The 16,860-nt window shown below is 38.6% G+C and overlaps 1 protein-coding gene across 3 annotated transcripts in view; it reads left to right on the forward strand.

Annotated features, from left to right (window-relative positions):
• DGUOK (deoxyguanosine kinase) overlaps positions 1–16,860 on the forward strand; it is a 36,315-nt gene that overhangs the window by 3,644 nt on the left and 15,811 nt on the right. For all 3 annotated transcript variants that reach the window (XM_007459391.1, XM_007459390.1, XM_007459389.1), the window contains exon 2: positions 8,510–8,622. In XM_007459391.1, the coding sequence (XP_007459453.1) occupies positions 8,510–8,622 (113 nt within the window). The remainder of the gene's footprint in view (positions 1–8,509; positions 8,623–16,860) is intronic.

The raw sequence follows: 16,860 nt of genomic DNA on the forward strand, positions 1-16,860 counted from the left end.
GTTCCAGGCACAGGAAGTAACACTTGCCAACGCAGAGCCTGAAGAAACATGCAGTTTTAGTATCAGGCTTGTGCCTGGAGTTTAAAGGGCCTGTGAGAGGATAGCAGAACAAGAGTTTGGAAGGGTAGGATATGCCAGATGTTGAACAGCTAGGGGTTTCTCATGTAGGCTGTGGGAGGATACTGAAGACTTAAGGCCAGTATGTGCCATGGCCAGCTTAATTTTTAAAAGGGAATTGGCTAGAATGAATAAATAAAAAGAAAGCTTCATAAAGCAGGCACTTTGTATGTCTCGTTTGCTATAGTACCCATCGTACCTTGCGTCCAATTTGTTGAATGTATGAATAGGAACAGAGTTTGGAGTTGACAGACTAGGTTTTGTGGCTATTGTAGTCGTTGGAGGGAGGGAAGATGTAGGCCTGAACAGAGAGGATGGCGGAACAGAGAAGACACGATGGTTTGAGAAAGAGTTTGGAAGTGGGATTGACAGGACTTGGTGGCCACTTGGAGGTGAGGGATAAGGAGGTTTAATTTGGACAGTGACTCTGAAAACTGAGGGTGGGAATAAAGGAAGAGGAAGTCTGGGGAGGTAAGAGTGGTGCTTGGAGGAGGTGCCTCTGAGACAAACAGAGATAGATGTTCTGAGGTAGATTAGGGTAAGTGCCTGCAGTGAAGAGACAGATTGGAGCTGAGATCTCAGCTATGGAAGTTGTTGACTTGTGGGGGTAGTTGTTGAAGTCTTGGAAGTGAATGCAGTTGCCTAAAGAAAGTGTGACTAATGAGAAGTGGACTGGGGGACCTTAATCTGGCTCTTTCTAGTTTTGTCTCCTATTATTCTCCATCACCCCACACACTGATGACTCTCCCCAGACAGAATGGGGCACCTCCTCCTCTGTGTGCTCACATAACATTTTGTACCCTCAACTGCTGCAAGCACTTGAGTTCTGTTGAGATTGTCTGCACCTTCAGTACCTTCCCTGGCTTAGCCACGTAGTGTCTTGTTCATCTTTGTGTCACCAGCACCTAACCCACACCTGGCCCATTGTACTCATTCAGTGTTTACCAGATGCTTGAATCCTGTGCTGTGATATCCATGTGGAAGTTAGTCATTGGTGTCCACAGAGGAAATACAGTAAACTGCTTTTACTATCAGATCAAATAGTTATCTTGTTCTCTAACCACAGGTGGCATCCCCCCAAATGAGAGTATCCATTCAGGAAACCTGAACAGGGGAAGGTGAACCCCTGTCCCAGCTGAAGTTAGATATGTTTATCATAGAGTTAGATATGCTTTTCTTGTAGTCCTGCTGCTCTAAATCTTAATCTGATCCTGTGGGTGCAGATAGCAGCATGTAAGGAAAATGGATCAGCAAAGTAGCAAGTAAGGGCATCTAGCCTGTGTTATGAGCCATATGCCATGTGTGATTAAGAGTCAAAAGCTTGGAACCTAGAATCCCTTAAAATCTAAAAAATAAAATACCTAGCCTGTCTATTAAGTGTGTTCATCACTAAAGTGTATTATCACCTTCCAAAGCCAGTTATTTTATGATTACAAACCTAAATTGAAGAAAGGATCGCTGCAGGAAATACTGTCAGTGAGTCAACTCAGACTAGTCTCACTTTGTTTTATTTTGTTTTTGTTTTTTTCATTTTGATTTTCAAAGACCCATCAGAGAAGAAACCTCACTTTTGCCACCTAGAGACTTGTATGTAAAGCAGTGGAGAGCTTCCCTAAATAACATATCCTCCAGCATTCAAAATTAGTGATTTAACCTCACTAATGTCATCTTTTACTTTCATTAAGTATAAACATTTGGGCAAGAATTCTAGGGGAAAAAAGACCTATTTAATCCAAACATTGTATCCAATATACAATGTTTGGAGTAAGTTGGATTCTTTGTTTCTGTGATTCACCTCATTCCATCCATCCATCTCCATTCTTAGCACCTGGCCAGATACTCAGGATGCAAAGGAAATAAGGTTAGTCCCTGTCTTCAGAAAGTGAGCTCCCAGTCTAGCTGGAGAGAGTGGTGAGTCAACAAATAATTACAGTGTGATGCCTCTGTAGACCAGAGCAGGCAGTAATTAACTCTGCCCAAGGATAAAGTGGAGCTGGAGAGAGTTCAAGGAGACCTCACTGAGAAGGTGACAGTGAAAGGATGAATCAGCTGGTGGGCAGAGGTGGTGAGGGCATTCCAGATCAGCAAGGGTCTCATGTTAAACGCAGAAGTTTGAGTTGTACTCTGGAAGCTGTGAGGAACTTTTTTTTTAAACAAATTTTTTTTTCTCATGAAAAGAAGGTAAAAGTAATCAGGGCTGAAATGATTATCAAGTTTCTTTTAAGTCAGCTGAGTGATTTTTTTTTCCCAGAATGCTTTTAGGCTCAGAGCCTATTTGATCCTGGGTGCTTAGCCTTGATATAAGTTCCTTGAGGGCAGCATCTCAGCTCACTTCATCATTTTAGTTATAGTACCCACCATTAGTGGCTACTCTGTAAACATCTGTTGGTTGAATGAATGAATGCAGCATCAAATGTAGTTCCTGAAATAAAGGCTTTAAATTTTCTTTGGAAGAATTTTTTTGTTTAAAGATAGGCAGCTTTATATTTACTGATTTTGTTTGCTTTTTGGTACAGGGTTTTACGTCTTGTTCAGAAGAAAATGCCTGAAGATGATGGTATATTTAAAGAGGCTGCCATGAACTACAACTATATTAAATTTAAAATAATACATCATTTTGAGTGTTACATCAGATACTATTATCTTACTACTAGGTTTTAGTATAATGTAGCTATAACAGGCTTTGTAGTTTATAGAAAAATTTGTGGGAGAAAAGAACTATTATTTAGGAAGAGATGAATGTTAACAACAGACCTCTTTGGTCCAGCCTGTGGAATGATGATCCTGGTGCTAATAAAAATCAACATGTTGATATAATGTACTCTAACAAAGTACCTTCCACCCTTTCTCAAGTCATGGCACACATAATAAAGTACAGTGATAGCCAAGGCCCTAAAGGAAGATTTAATGCTGCTTATGACATCTGATACCTCCCAAATTTCATGATATTAAAAAGTATATTGAAAGAGAACAGTTAAGCTGGGATCTAACTTAATTGTGATAAGTCTGAGATAATGATATCAAAAGAAGCTCAGCATAGAGACCAGAGGGAGGCATTTGTCATTTGGCCCAGTGTTGCCTGAAGAAGAGAGACTTTGGTGCATACAGATGTTCTGCTCACTAGGAGGAGGCCAGTGTAGCAGTGGAAAAGCAGAGAACGCCTTTCTTATGAGACCCCTGGGAATACTTTAAAACATTTGTCTTAAAAAAAATACGAAACTTTTTTTTTAATATATTTTATTTTTTTACTTTTTAATTATTTTAACATCTTTATTGGAGTATAATTGCTTTACAATGGTGTGTTAGTTTCTGCTTTATAACAAAGTGAATCAGTTATACATATATCCCCATATCTCTTCCCTCTTGCGTCTCCCTCCCTCCCCCCCTCCCTATCCCACCCCTCTAGGTGGTCACAAAGCACTGAGCTGACCTCCCTGTGCTATGCGGCTACTTCCCCTAGCTATCTATTTTACGTTTGGTAGTGTATATATGTCCATGCCACTGTCTTGCTTTGTCACAGCTTACCCTTCCCCCTCTCCATATCCTCAACTCCATGCTCTAGTAGGTCTGTGTCTTTATTCCCGTCTTACCCCTAGGTTCTTCATGACCTTTTTTTCTTAGATTCCATATATATGTGTTATCATACGGTATTTGTCTTTCTTCTGACTTACTTCACTCTGTATGACAGACTCTCGGTCCATCCACCTCACTACAAATAACTCGATTTCGTTTCTTTTTATGGCTGAGTAATATTCCATTGTATATATGTGCCACATCTTCTTTATGCATTCATCTGATGATGGACACTTAGGTTGTTTCCATCTCCGGGCTATTGTAAATAGAGCTGCAATGAACATTTTGGTACATGACTCTTTTTGAATTATGGTTTTCTCAGGGTATATGCCCAGTAGTGGGATTGCTGGGTCATATGGTAGTTCTATTTGTAGTTTTTTAAGGAACCTCCGTACTGTTCTCCATAGTGGCTGTACCAATTCACATTCCCACCAGCAGTGCAAGAGTGTTCCCTTTTCTCCACACCCTCTCCAGCATTTATTGTTTCTAGATTTTTTGATGATGGCCATTCTGACTGGTGTGAGATGATATCTCATTGTAGTTTTGATTTGCATTTCTCTAATGATTAATGATGTTGAGCATTCTTTCATGTGTTTGTTGGCAATCTGTATATCTTCTTTGGAGAAATGTCTATTTAGGTCTTCTGCCCATTTTTGGATTGGGTTGTTTGTTTTTTTGTTATTGAGCTGCATGAGCTGCTTGTAAATTTTGGAGATTAATCCTTTGTCAGTTGCTTCATTTGCAAATATTTTCTCCCATTCTGAGGGTTGTCTTTTGGTCATGTTTATGGTTTCCTTTGCTGTGCAAAAGCTTTTAAGTTTCATTAGGTCCCATTTGTTTATTTTTGTTTTTATTTCCATTTCTCTAGGAGGTGGGTCAAAAAGGATCTTGCTGTGAGTGTTCTGCCTATGTTTTCCTCTAAGAGTTTGATAGTTTCTGGCCTTACATTTAGGTCTTTAATACATTTTGAGTTTATTTTTGTATATGGTGTTAGGGAGTGATCTAACCTCATACTTTTACATGTAGCTGTCCAGTTTTCCCAGCACCACTTATTGAAGAGGCTGTCTTTTCTCCACTGTATATTCTTGCCTCCTTTATCAAAGATAACGTGACCATATGTGCATGGGTTTATCTCTGGGCTTTCTATCCTGTTCCATTGATCTATATTTCTGTTTTACAAAACTTCTTAAAAGGAAGAAAAAAACTATTACAGTCAGGTATCATAGCTTTAAAAAAGTTATGTCTAGTTTTAATATAAATACATAATTTTGAATTATTTTTTAAAATAATTATTCCATATCTGTGGGTGGTGCCTGGCACAGCTGAGTTCCCTTGGAATGCAGTTTTAAGAAATGCCGCCCTATGGAAAATTACCGAGGCCCTCCAAGCCCTACAGCATCATGGATGGCAAAGCTCCTAGGACCTTCCGCCACTGTTTACTGCCATTCTTTGCTGAAACTCTGGCTTCTCATTGCTAAACTGGATTTCCAAAAGCTTTGAAATGGGGGATGGTGTGCAAGGTGGGGATGTTGCCCTAGTGTGACTGTTTCAGTAATTGGAACTGTATATTTCCCATTACATCTCATTTATTGGCATTCTGGGTTTTGTGTGTTTAAATGGCATAAGTTGGTTTCTCAGAGTACTGACTTCCCTTCTGATCTCAGAGGTGAAGTTGGCACGCCCTAACCCTCAGGGCCCTTCCTTTCCATCTGCAATCGTTCCTTGGGTAGTTGTTTTTAACTTTTAAAAAATTTAAGTAATTCTAACAACCATTCAACCCCACCCATCTAACAAATCAGTTACCTTCATCTTTTCATATTAATTAAAATAATTTTTCAGCCCATAGCCAGAGACCATGTTTTAGGCTTAATCACCAACCTGCAATCTAAATATTGACTATCTGTGCCAAATATTTTAAAGTAGGGACTATTCAGGACAGGTAGGTATCTGATAATAAACAAATTCAACCAATTTGTATCTCCTGCAACTCTGTCAGGCACTCCATGACAAGCCCAAAGGGTTTTATTTAGTAGTCTGGGATGTGGTTTTGGAACCCATATTTTTAAAAAACCACCTCTATTGATTGTGATCACATTGTTCCAGATAGCAATCTCCAATATAAGTCTGCATCACGATCACCTGGGGCATGCTTTAAAAATGTGGATTCCTGGGATCCAACCTCAGAGATTCAGATCCTGTTAGGAAACCAAAATTGAGGCTCATGAAACAATCAAAACAATTAAATGCCAAATGGATCAGAGGCAGTTAATAAATATTGCTTGTTTGATTCAGCTGCCTAATGTGGTAGGAATTTGGTGTGAGCTGGAGATGTCCTGAACTTTGCGGAAGAGGTGGGCCTTATGCTTAGTGGGGGAAGGGATTTAGACACAGACTGAGCAGAGCAGGGGAAGGCATTTGTTCACTGAAGTGTGGGAGGAGCAGAGGCTGAGCACATGTGCAAAGGCACACAGGAGTTGGGTGGAGGTGGAACTGAGAGATGAGTGTGACTGTACAAGATGTACAGATTTATGTGTTTGTTCTTTACCCTGTGTGTTCAGAGAGGAGTTGGAGTGGTGTGTAATAAATGTCAGATATCAGATATGTGGGCTCTTCTGCTGAGATGTCTCTTTGCTCCTGATCAGTAACTATGAGTGGCTGATAGAATTGACTGGAAGGGTGCCTCCCCCTTCCTTCTCTTCCTTCCATTTGGGTTCCTCATAAGGGTAGAACTCACTTGAGAAATATCACCTCTCATAGCGGAGATTGAGCTCCAAGCACATTGTTATGGTTCATGTTTTGATTTTTAACAAATGTGGGTTTCGTAGGGAAGTGGAATTAATAATGTATTACTTGTTTTATTCATTCAGCTGGGTCATTAGTCTGGGCTTTGGTTCCTGCCCTGAAGGAACCCCATCTTCTACTTAGAGAAACAGAATTACAATGGCAGTGATGGAGTCTTACCCAGATTGCCAGGCCAAGCACAAAGGAGCTAATCCAACTTAGAGGCATCAGGGTCCTGAAAGCCTTCACACGGGAGTATCTGAGCAGAATCTGAAGATTGAGTAGGAGTTGGCCAGGTGAGGAGAAAGCATATGCAAAGTCACATTTGCAGTAGACAGCATGGCATGATTAGAGTTGCAAAGAGTTTGGTCCAGTGGGAGCTCAGGATGCCTGAAGCGAAGTGAGGCAGAGAGGTCTATGCAGGAGCCAGATTTTGATGTGCTTTATAGGCCATGCTAAAGGGTTTGAATTTTGTTGTGAAGGCAATAGGGAGCTGCCAGAGGATTTTAAGCAGTGTTACTTTGTGTTCAGTGTGGCTGCAGTATGAATGATGGATTGAAGAGGGCGAGGCCAGAATTGGAGAGGCAAGAAATGAAAGCCTGGTCTTGAGCAGAAGGTGGGAATAGAGAGAAAGGGACAGATGTGGAAATTTTAGAAGGCAGGTTCAAAAGCAGTTGGTGGCCACTTGAGGTTTGGCAGAGGAGGAAGAAGTCCTGACTGAGTGGATAGTGCTGTCTTACCCTGAGGTTGGGATTTGGGAGAAAGCTCAGTTTGGTGGGGAAGATGATGAGTTCATTTACAGAATATATTGACTTTGAGTTGTTTGTAGGACATCCAAGTGGAAATGTCTGGAGGGCTCTTAGTGAGTCTGGAATTCAGGAAGGTATGGGCTAGATGTTGGTGTAAATGGGAAAAGAGAACTTGCACGTTGTGGTACTAGGTTAATTTCATCTCCAAAATATTTCTCAAAGCAATCACTACTTTCTACCTCTTCTGTTCTCTCCTTAGTTGAAGCTACTATTATCTTCTAACTGGTCTGCCTAATTCTACATCAGTGCAACAGCAGGTGGAGTGGTCTTTTAAAAATGAGATGGTCTTTTAAAAATGACATGGTCATTTCCCTGCTTAAAACCCATCATCACTGATATCCCATTGCCCTTAGAATAGAATTCAAACTTTTTACCATGGTACAGGGCCCCATGTGACCTGGCCCCGGCCTGCCTACCAGCCTCCCCACACTCATTTTGAACCATTCTTCTCCCTCGTTTGACCACACTGTCACTTCAAGGCCACAGATTCCTCTTCTGTCTTCTTGTATGCCGTTTTTCTCTTTTCCCAACCTTTCCCCCACTCTTGACCTGACCAGTCCTCGTCTTTCAGGTCTCACCTCAGGTAACATTTTTCAGAGGAACCTTCCTTGATCTCCTGAGCTACATTAGAGCCATCCTGCATTTTTCTTTCCTAGCACTTAATACAATTTGTTATTAGTTACTCATGTGTTTATTTGGTATCTGTCTCTCGTACAAGCTCTGTGAGGGCAAAATCCATCCTGTGTTTTGTTTACCATTGTACCTCCAGTGCCGGACAGTCTGAGCACATAATAGCACTCCCTGAATATTGGTTAGATTTGTTGAATGAATGAGGGTCATTGTCTTCATTTTCTATCTTGAAAAACTTGTAATTTTTATGCTGTCCCCAAATAAATAGGACTGTGCGATTCAAGCTTTACAACACATGTAGCTGATTTCATCTACTTTTGAGAGTCTATTCCATTTTTAACTGTTATTAAATACTCTTTTCCTCTGAGAGGTTAGGACATTAAAATTACAAATCAAATCTTAAGGGTTTTTTTCCTCCCTGTTGCCTGCATTCATTATGGTGACTGGTTAGTCTGACAGTGATGTGGCTGCTGAGTTTTGAAATTGGAAAAACTGGTACTTGTTCCCTTGAGCTGGGCATTTGTGACAGAGTTTAATAGCAGCCTTCTCCTGCAACCCTGATTTGAGATGCATCCCAATACATGCTGTTTGCATTGCAGCTGTGGGAAAATCCACCTTTGTGAAGTTACTCATGAAAACTTACCCAGAGTGGCACGTAGCTACAGAACCTGTAGCAACATGGCAGAATGTCCAGGCTGCTGGCACCCAAAACGTAAGTTTTCAGTTGTGGTGGGTAGTTGGCAGGCATAGGTAAATAAACTAATTGTAATAATCTCATTTGCTCTGAGTAGGTGAAGTAGTCCAGTTTGAATCTCCTTTTTAAAATATCACCACCTTCATTGCCTAAAGCGACCATGTACACCAGAGAGGATATGACTTGTTTGAATATGTTTAGTTTTGATTTTCGTGGTTTCTACATGTCTATATAAGTGACTGTCTCTGTTCTTTGTGGTTTCCCAAAGCATGTCCAGCCATCCTGGCTTTGAAGATTAATTTTGTCGTTCCTACCTTTAAGTATATTACTGAAACTGACCATAAGGATTAGTAGTTAATTATAATGATTTTAACTTACTGATGAAGTCTTAGAAATTGAAAGGGACCTTAGAGAGCATCTTGTCACATTTTGAGTCAATGCAGAAATAATAGCTAACGTTTATATAAAGTGCATACTATGTACAATGCTATCCCAAGCACTGTACATTCCATGTATGCCTCGTGGCTTAAGCCCTAGTGTCAGGTATGTTGCTTTGGGAGAGCACCAAACCACCAGCCACATCAGTGAGTAGGGAAGAACCGATTTGAACGTGAACACTAGAGGTAGCTGAGGGAGTAGCAGCACCATGCCTTAGTCTCCACAGACTCCTGTAGTCCTGGGAACATTCACTGAGTGCATCATTCTTGTTTTTACAACCTATTGTTAGAAAGTTCTTGTATTAGCCACTTGGCATACCTGTGACTCTGACTCATTGGTTCAAATTCTGCCTGTTAAGTCTTTTAACTTTTCCATATGGCAACCCTTCATACATTTCTAAGGCAATGATTTGCCTGCTTTTTCTCCCCCTCAAGCCTTCTCTCTTTGAAACCAAATACCATTTTCCTCCAGACTATTTCTCATGCTGAAGTAACTTTGTCTAGGAGATGTGCTCCAGTTTGTTAGTTTTCCACCTAGATTTTAGTAAGAGTGGTACTCAGAGCTGAACAGGACATTCTGGATGTAGTCTAAATGGTATAGAATATCGTAGAACTTGCTCTGGGTGCCATTTATGTGTTATTCCAACTTAGGATTGTGTTACCTTTTTTGGCAGACAAATAAAATACTTATTGAGGATATTTGTTTTTTAAACTGTCTCCATATGTGTATATGTATATGTGTGCATGCATGTGTGTATTTGTGAATTAACTTTTCCATTTAGAAAATAAATTATCTTTTTCTGAGTATGCCACAGGTCACCTGTTTTGGGGATTTAAAAATATATCCACAAATCGTTTGATACTGTTTTTCCTTCAAGAAGTGGACCTTAATTCTCCCCTTGAGTGTGACCTGGACTTAGTGACTTGCTTCTAATGAATACAGTGTAGCAGGTTTAACAGTGTGTGACTTTTTATGGTAGGTCATAAAAGACATTGTATCTTCCATCTTGTTCTGTCTTGATCATTTGGCTCTGGTGTTGCCAGCTGCCATATAATGCAGCATACCTGTCTGTGAAGAGGCCCATCCAGCAAGGGACTGAGTCCTCCTGCCAGCAGCCTTCTGAGTGAGTCTTGGAAGCAGATCCTTCAATCCCCAGTCAGGTCATCAGATGACTGTAGCCTCAGCCAATGACGTGACTGAAATCTCATGGAAAACCTTGAGGCAGAACCACCCAGCTAAGCTGTGTCCCAAATTCCTTTCCAACAGAAATGGATTTAATGAATGTTTTTTGTTTAAACCACTAAATTTTGTCAAAACTTAGATAACTAATACTCTCATAATCCCCATTATCCAGTGGTAAAACAGTTAACATTTTTGTCCTTTTAGATTTCTATCTACAAAGGAGAAAATGTATATATTTACATACACTTATATAAATGTATAGAACATATATACATTTCCTCTTTTAAAACAAAAATTGTGATTGTCACTTGCGTGTCACTTGATATCCAAGGTATTCTTCCTTTTACCTTTACAAGATAATGTCATTTTAATGGTTGCTATATGCTGCATAATATGGTGTACTATCATTTAGTTTTTCAGTCTTTTATTTTGAATACTTAGTTTTCTAATTTCCCCCTATTATAAACAATGTCACAATGATGAATATTTTTGTAGTCTATATCTTTTTTCTTTTTAATAGCTAATTTTGAGGGTAATCTAGAACTGGAATTTGATGTCGAAAAACAACATGTTTTGTTGAGACTTTTGTTATATTTTATAAAATTTTCCTTCAGAAAAGTTGTACTATTTTTCTCATACTTTCAGCAACACTGGGTGTTATTTTTTTTTCATCCTTTCTGATTTGAGAGGCAAGAAAATGAATGGTGTGTTATTTTATTTTACATTTCTTTGATTACCAGTGAATTGAACTTTTTAATGTTTATTGGCCATTTATTAGTATTCTTTAGTGAATTGCCTATTCAAACCTCTTGCTTTTTTTTTTTTCTCTATTGAGATCTTCAGGTTTTTGTAATGGCTTCATAAGAACTTGTATGTTAAATATCGTAGACATCAATTACAGGAAAAAATCTATAAAAAATACAAACACGGGCTTCCCTGGTGGCACAGTGGTTGAGAGTATGCCCGCCGATGCAGGGGACGCAGTTTGTGCCCCAGTCCGGGAGGATCCCCATGCCGTGGAGCGGCTGGGCCCGTGAGCCGTGGCCGCTGAGCCTGCACATCCAGAGCCTGTGCTCGAGCCTGCACATCCGGAGCCAGTGCTCTGCAACAGGAGAGGCCGCAACAGTGAGAGGCCCACGTACCGGAAAAAAAAAAAACACATGGAGGCTAAACATTACACTACTTAATAACCAAGAGATCACTGAAGAAATCAAAGAGAAAATTTAAAAATACATAGAAACAGATGACAATGAAAACACAATGACCCAAAACCTATGGGATGCAGCAAAAGCAGTTCTAAGAGGGAAGTTTATAGCAATACAATCCTACCTTAAGAAACAAAAAACATCTCAAATAAACAACCTAACCTTACACCTAAAGCAATTGGAGAAAGAAGAACAAAAAAACCCCAAAGTCAGCAGAAGGAAAGAAATCATAAAGATCAGATCAGAAATAAATGAAAAAGAAATGAAGGAAACGATAGCAAAGATCAATAAAACTAAAAGCTGGTTCTTTGAGAAGATAAACAAAATTGATAAACCATTAGCCAGACTCATCAAGAAAAAAAGGGAGAAGACTCAAATCAATAGAATTAGAAATGAAAAAGGAGAAGTAACAACTGACACTGCAGAAATACAAAGGATCATGAGAGATTACTACAAGCAACTCTGTGCCAATAAAATGGACAACCTGGAAGAAATGGACGAATTCTTAGAAATGCACAACCTGCTGAGACTGAAGCAGGAAGAAACAGAAAATATGAACAGACCAATCACAAGCACTGAAATTAAAACTGATTAAAAATCTTCCAACAAACAAAAACCCAGGACCAGATGGCTTCACAGGCGAATTCTATCAAACATTTAGAGAAGAGCTAACACCTATCCTTCTCAAACTCTTCCAAAATATAGCAGAGGGAGGAACACTCCCAAACTCATTCTACAAGGCCACCATCACCCTGATACCAAAACCAGACAAGGATGTCACAAAGAAAGAAAACTACAGGCCAATATCACTGATGAACATAGATGCAAAAATCCTCAACACAATACTTAGCAAACAGAATCCAACAGCACATTAAACGGATCATACACCATGATCAAGTGGGGTTTATCCAGGAATGCAAGGATTCTTCAATATACGCAAATCTATCAATGTGATTAACCATATTAACAAATTGAAGGAGAAAAACCATATGATCATCTCAATAGATGCAGAGAAAGCTTTTGACAAAATTCAACACCCATTTATGATAAAAACCCTGCAGAAAGTAGGTGTAGAGGGAACTTTCCTCAATATAATAAAGGCCGTATATGACAAGCCCACAGCCAACATCATCCTCAATGGCGAAAAACTGAAAGCATTTCCACTAAGGTCAGGAACAAGACAAGGTTGCCCACTCTCACCACTCTTATTCAACATAGTTTTGGAAGTTTTAGCCACAGCAATCAGGGAAGAAAAAGAAATAAAAGGAATCCAAATCGGAAAAGAAGAAGTAAAGCTGTCATTGTTTGCAGGAGACATGATACTATACATAGAGAATCCTAAAGATGCTACCAGAAAACTATTAGAGCTAATCAATGAATTTGGTAAAGTAGCAGGATACAAAATTAATGCACAGAAATCTCTTGCATTCCTATACACCAATGATGAAAAATCTGAAAGTGAAAGAAAACACTCCCATTTACCATTGCAACAAAAAGAATAAACTATCTAGGAATAAACCTACCTAAGGAGACAAAAGACCTGTATGCAGAAAACTATAAGACACTGATGAAAGAAATTAAAGATGATACAAACAGATGGAGAGATATACCATGTTCTTGGATTGGAAGAATCAACATTGTGAAAATGACTCTACTACCCAAAGCAATCTACAGATTCAGTGCATTCCCTATCAAACTACCACTGGCATTTTTCACAGAACTAGAACAAAAAATTTCACAATTTGTATGGAAACACAAAAGACGCCGAATAGTCAAAGCAATCTTGAGAAATAAAAGCGGACCTGGAGGAATCATGCTCCCTGACTTCAGACTATATTACAAGACTACAGTAATCAAGACAGTATGGTACTGGCACAAAAACAAATATAGATCAATGGAACAGGATAGAAAGCCCAGAGATAAACCCATGCACATATGGTCACCTTATTTTTGATAAAGGAGGCAAGAGTATACAATGGAGAAAAGACAGCCTCTTCAATAAGTGGTGCTGGGAAAACTGGACAGGTACATGTCAAAGTAAGAGATTAGATCACTCCCTAACACCATACACAAAAATAAGCTCAAAATGTATTAAAGACCTAAATGTAAGGCCAGACACTATCAAACTCTTAGAGGAAAACATAGGCAGAACACTCTGTGACATAAATCATAGCAAGATCCTTTTTGACCCACCTCCTAGAGAAATGGAAATAAAAACAAAAATAAACCAATGGGACCTAATGAAACTTCAAAGCTTTTGCACAGCAAGGGAAACCATAAACAAGACCGAAAGACAACCCTCAGGATGGGAGAAAATATTTGCAAATAAAGCAACTGACAAAGGATTAATCTCCAAAATTTACAAGCAGCTCGTGCAGCTCAATATCAAAATAAAAAACAACCCAATCCAAAAATGGGCAGAAGACTTAAATAGACATTTCTCCAAAGAAGATATACAGACTGCCACCAAACACATGAAAGAATGCTCAACATCATTAATCATTAGAGAAAGGCAAATCAAAACTACAATGGGATATCATCTCACCTGGTCAGAATGGGTATCATCAAAAAATCTACAAACAGTAAATGCTGGAAAGGGTGTAGAGAAAAGGGAACCCCCTTGCACTGTTGGTGGGAATGTAAATTGATACAGCCACTATGGAGAACAGTCTGGAGGTTCCTTAAAAAACTACAAATAGAACTACCATACGACCCAGCAATCCCACTACTGGGCATATACCCTGAGAAAACCATAATTCAAAAAGAGTCATGCACCACAATGTTCATTGCAGCTTTATTTACAATAGGCAGGACATGGAAGCAACCTAAGTGTCCATCAACAGATGAATGGATAAAGATGTGGCATATATATACGTATACAGTTTTTACTCAGCCATAAAAAGAAATGAAATTGAGTTATTTGTAGTGAGGTGGATGGACCTAGAGTCTGTCATACAGAGTGAAGTAAGTCAGAAAGAGAAAAACAAATACCGTATGCTAACACATATATATGGAATCTAAAAAGAAAAAAAATAGGTCATGAAGAACCTAGGAGCAAGACGGGAATAAAGACGCAGACCTACTCGAGAATGGACTTGAGAATATGGGGAGGGGGAAGAGTAAGCTGGGGCAAAGTGAGAGAGTGTCATGGACAGATATACACTACCAAATGTAAAATAGCTAGCTAGTGGGAAGCAGCCGCATAACACAGGGAGATCAGCTCTGTGCTTTGTGACCACCTAGAGGGGTGGGATAGGGAGGGTGGGAGGGAGGGAGGGAGACGCAAGAGGGAAGAGATATGGCGATATATGTATATGTATAACTTTGTTATAAAGCAGAAACTAACACACCATTGTAAAGCAATTATCCTCCAATAAAGATGTTAAAAAATATATCTTAACTCTGTCATATATTGTCGATACTCTCCCCAGTTTGTCATTTTTCCTTTTCTGTATGATGTATTTTGCGATATAATACTTTTAAGTTTTTATGTGGTCGAGTCTATTGTTTTCTTCATAATTACTGCCTTTGACATGAAAGTTTAAGAAGACCTCTTACAGCCCAAGATTATAAAAACAGGAACTTGTTTTTCTTTCTCTTGCTTTTAAGATTTTATTCTTTGTGTGACTTTAAAAGTTACAGGAGTCTGATTTTCCCCAAGTTTTTATCTGAATCCCCAGTACTAGTCTTGTTTAATTTATTCCTGAGTGGTTATATATTTTGTTGTTATTGTGACTGGGATCTGTTTTCCCTTCATCTGTTTCAAACTGGTTATTGCTATTTGAAAGAAAAGCAGTTGATTGTTGTATGTCTTGTGTGACTTAATTCTCACATTATTTTTTTTTTTTGCTTGAGGTTTTAGAAAATAATAGTTTTCTCTAAATTCTAATCAGTTGTAAGAGTTTTCCAATATCCAAACCTCATTTCTGTTTTCTTTTGTTGGATAGAAGTTCCAGAACAATATTGAATAATAGCAGTGATGGTAGCCACTTTTATGTTTTCTGTGTTTAGTGAAAGTACCTCTAATGTATCATTGTTAAGTTCTGTGCTTGTCATTCATTTCAGTAGACCATGTGGAGGAGGTACTTCTATTACTAGGATATTAACTGTTTTAATCAGTAACAGATGTTGAGTTTTCATCAAAAGCCTTTTTTGGCATCTAGTGGGATAACTGTGGGGTTTTTCTTTCTTTCTTTCTTCCTTTTTAATCTCTTAGTTTTAGTCATAGATTGGATAATGATGTCATCCTCACATTCCTAGAATAAACCCTTTTGGTCATGGTGTACTGTTGCATTAATTTGCTAATATGTTTGGAATTTTGTGTGTATTAATAAATTTAATTGGTATTATATTTATGTGTACAGTTTTTGACAGGTTTTACCATCAGGGTTATGAAGATGAATTGGAAGCTTTGTATTATTTTTAGCATAGGAATTATCTATTCCTTGAAGGTATGACAGAAATCAGTTTTAAAATTACATAGATTCAGTGCTGTTTGGGGGGAATAGTTATTAGACAACTGTTTCTTCCTCAGTTATTATTCAGGGTTTTTAATCAGTTTTGATAATTTTGTTTTCTAGAAAATTGCCCTTTTATTAAGATTTTCAAATTTAATAATGTAAAATTAGTACATGTATTCTTTTATACTTTAAATTCTTCTGTATCAAGAGTTTTTGTATCTTTTGTCTGATGTTGCTTATCTGTGTGAATATTTTGGGAGGAATAGGTTTGATAGATTATTGTCTATTTATTTGTCCTTTTTTAAAAGACCCAATTAATGGATTTTAATTTTTAATTCTGTTGGGGCTTGCATTCTAATTCATTAATTTTTGCTTTTAAATTTATTTCTCAATTTATTTGCATTTTTAAAGCTCTTTAGTGTGAATGATTAATTTGTGTATTTTTCCCTTTTTTCTGCCTTAATAATAAAAGCATTTGCAACAGGGAATTTTTTTCATGGGATAAGCTTTGGCCCTGTCTTCTAGATTTTGACACATGAGAATTTAACTGAAATTTCTAAAGAGTTTGTAATTGTAGTTTTAATTTATTTTTTGCCTAAGATTTATTTTTAGTGTTTTACATATTCTGAGTAGATTTTGTATGTTTATTGTTTTGTTAATTCTGAGTTTATTTTGTTATGATCAATGTGGCTTATACAGTTTCTCACTGAGGAAACTTACTGAGATTTTCTTCATTGACTATGTATGATCAATTTTGATAAGTGTGCCATGGACTTTTAAGAAGAATATGGGGCTTCCCTGGTGGCGCAGTGGTTGAGAGTCCGCCTGCCGATGCAGAGGACACGGGTTCGTGCCCCGGTCTGGGAAGATCCCACATGCCACGGAGCGGATGGGCCCGTGAGCCATGGCCGCTGAGCCTGCGCGTCCAGAGCCTGTGCTCCGCAACCGGAGCGGCCGGCACAGTGAGGGGC

The sequence above is a fragment of the Lipotes vexillifer genome, unplaced genomic scaffold (assembly GCF_000442215.2).
Source record: "Lipotes vexillifer unplaced genomic scaffold, Lipotes_vexillifer_v1.1 scaffold51, whole genome shotgun sequence".
Lineage (NCBI taxonomy): Eukaryota > Metazoa > Chordata > Mammalia > Artiodactyla > Lipotidae > Lipotes > Lipotes vexillifer.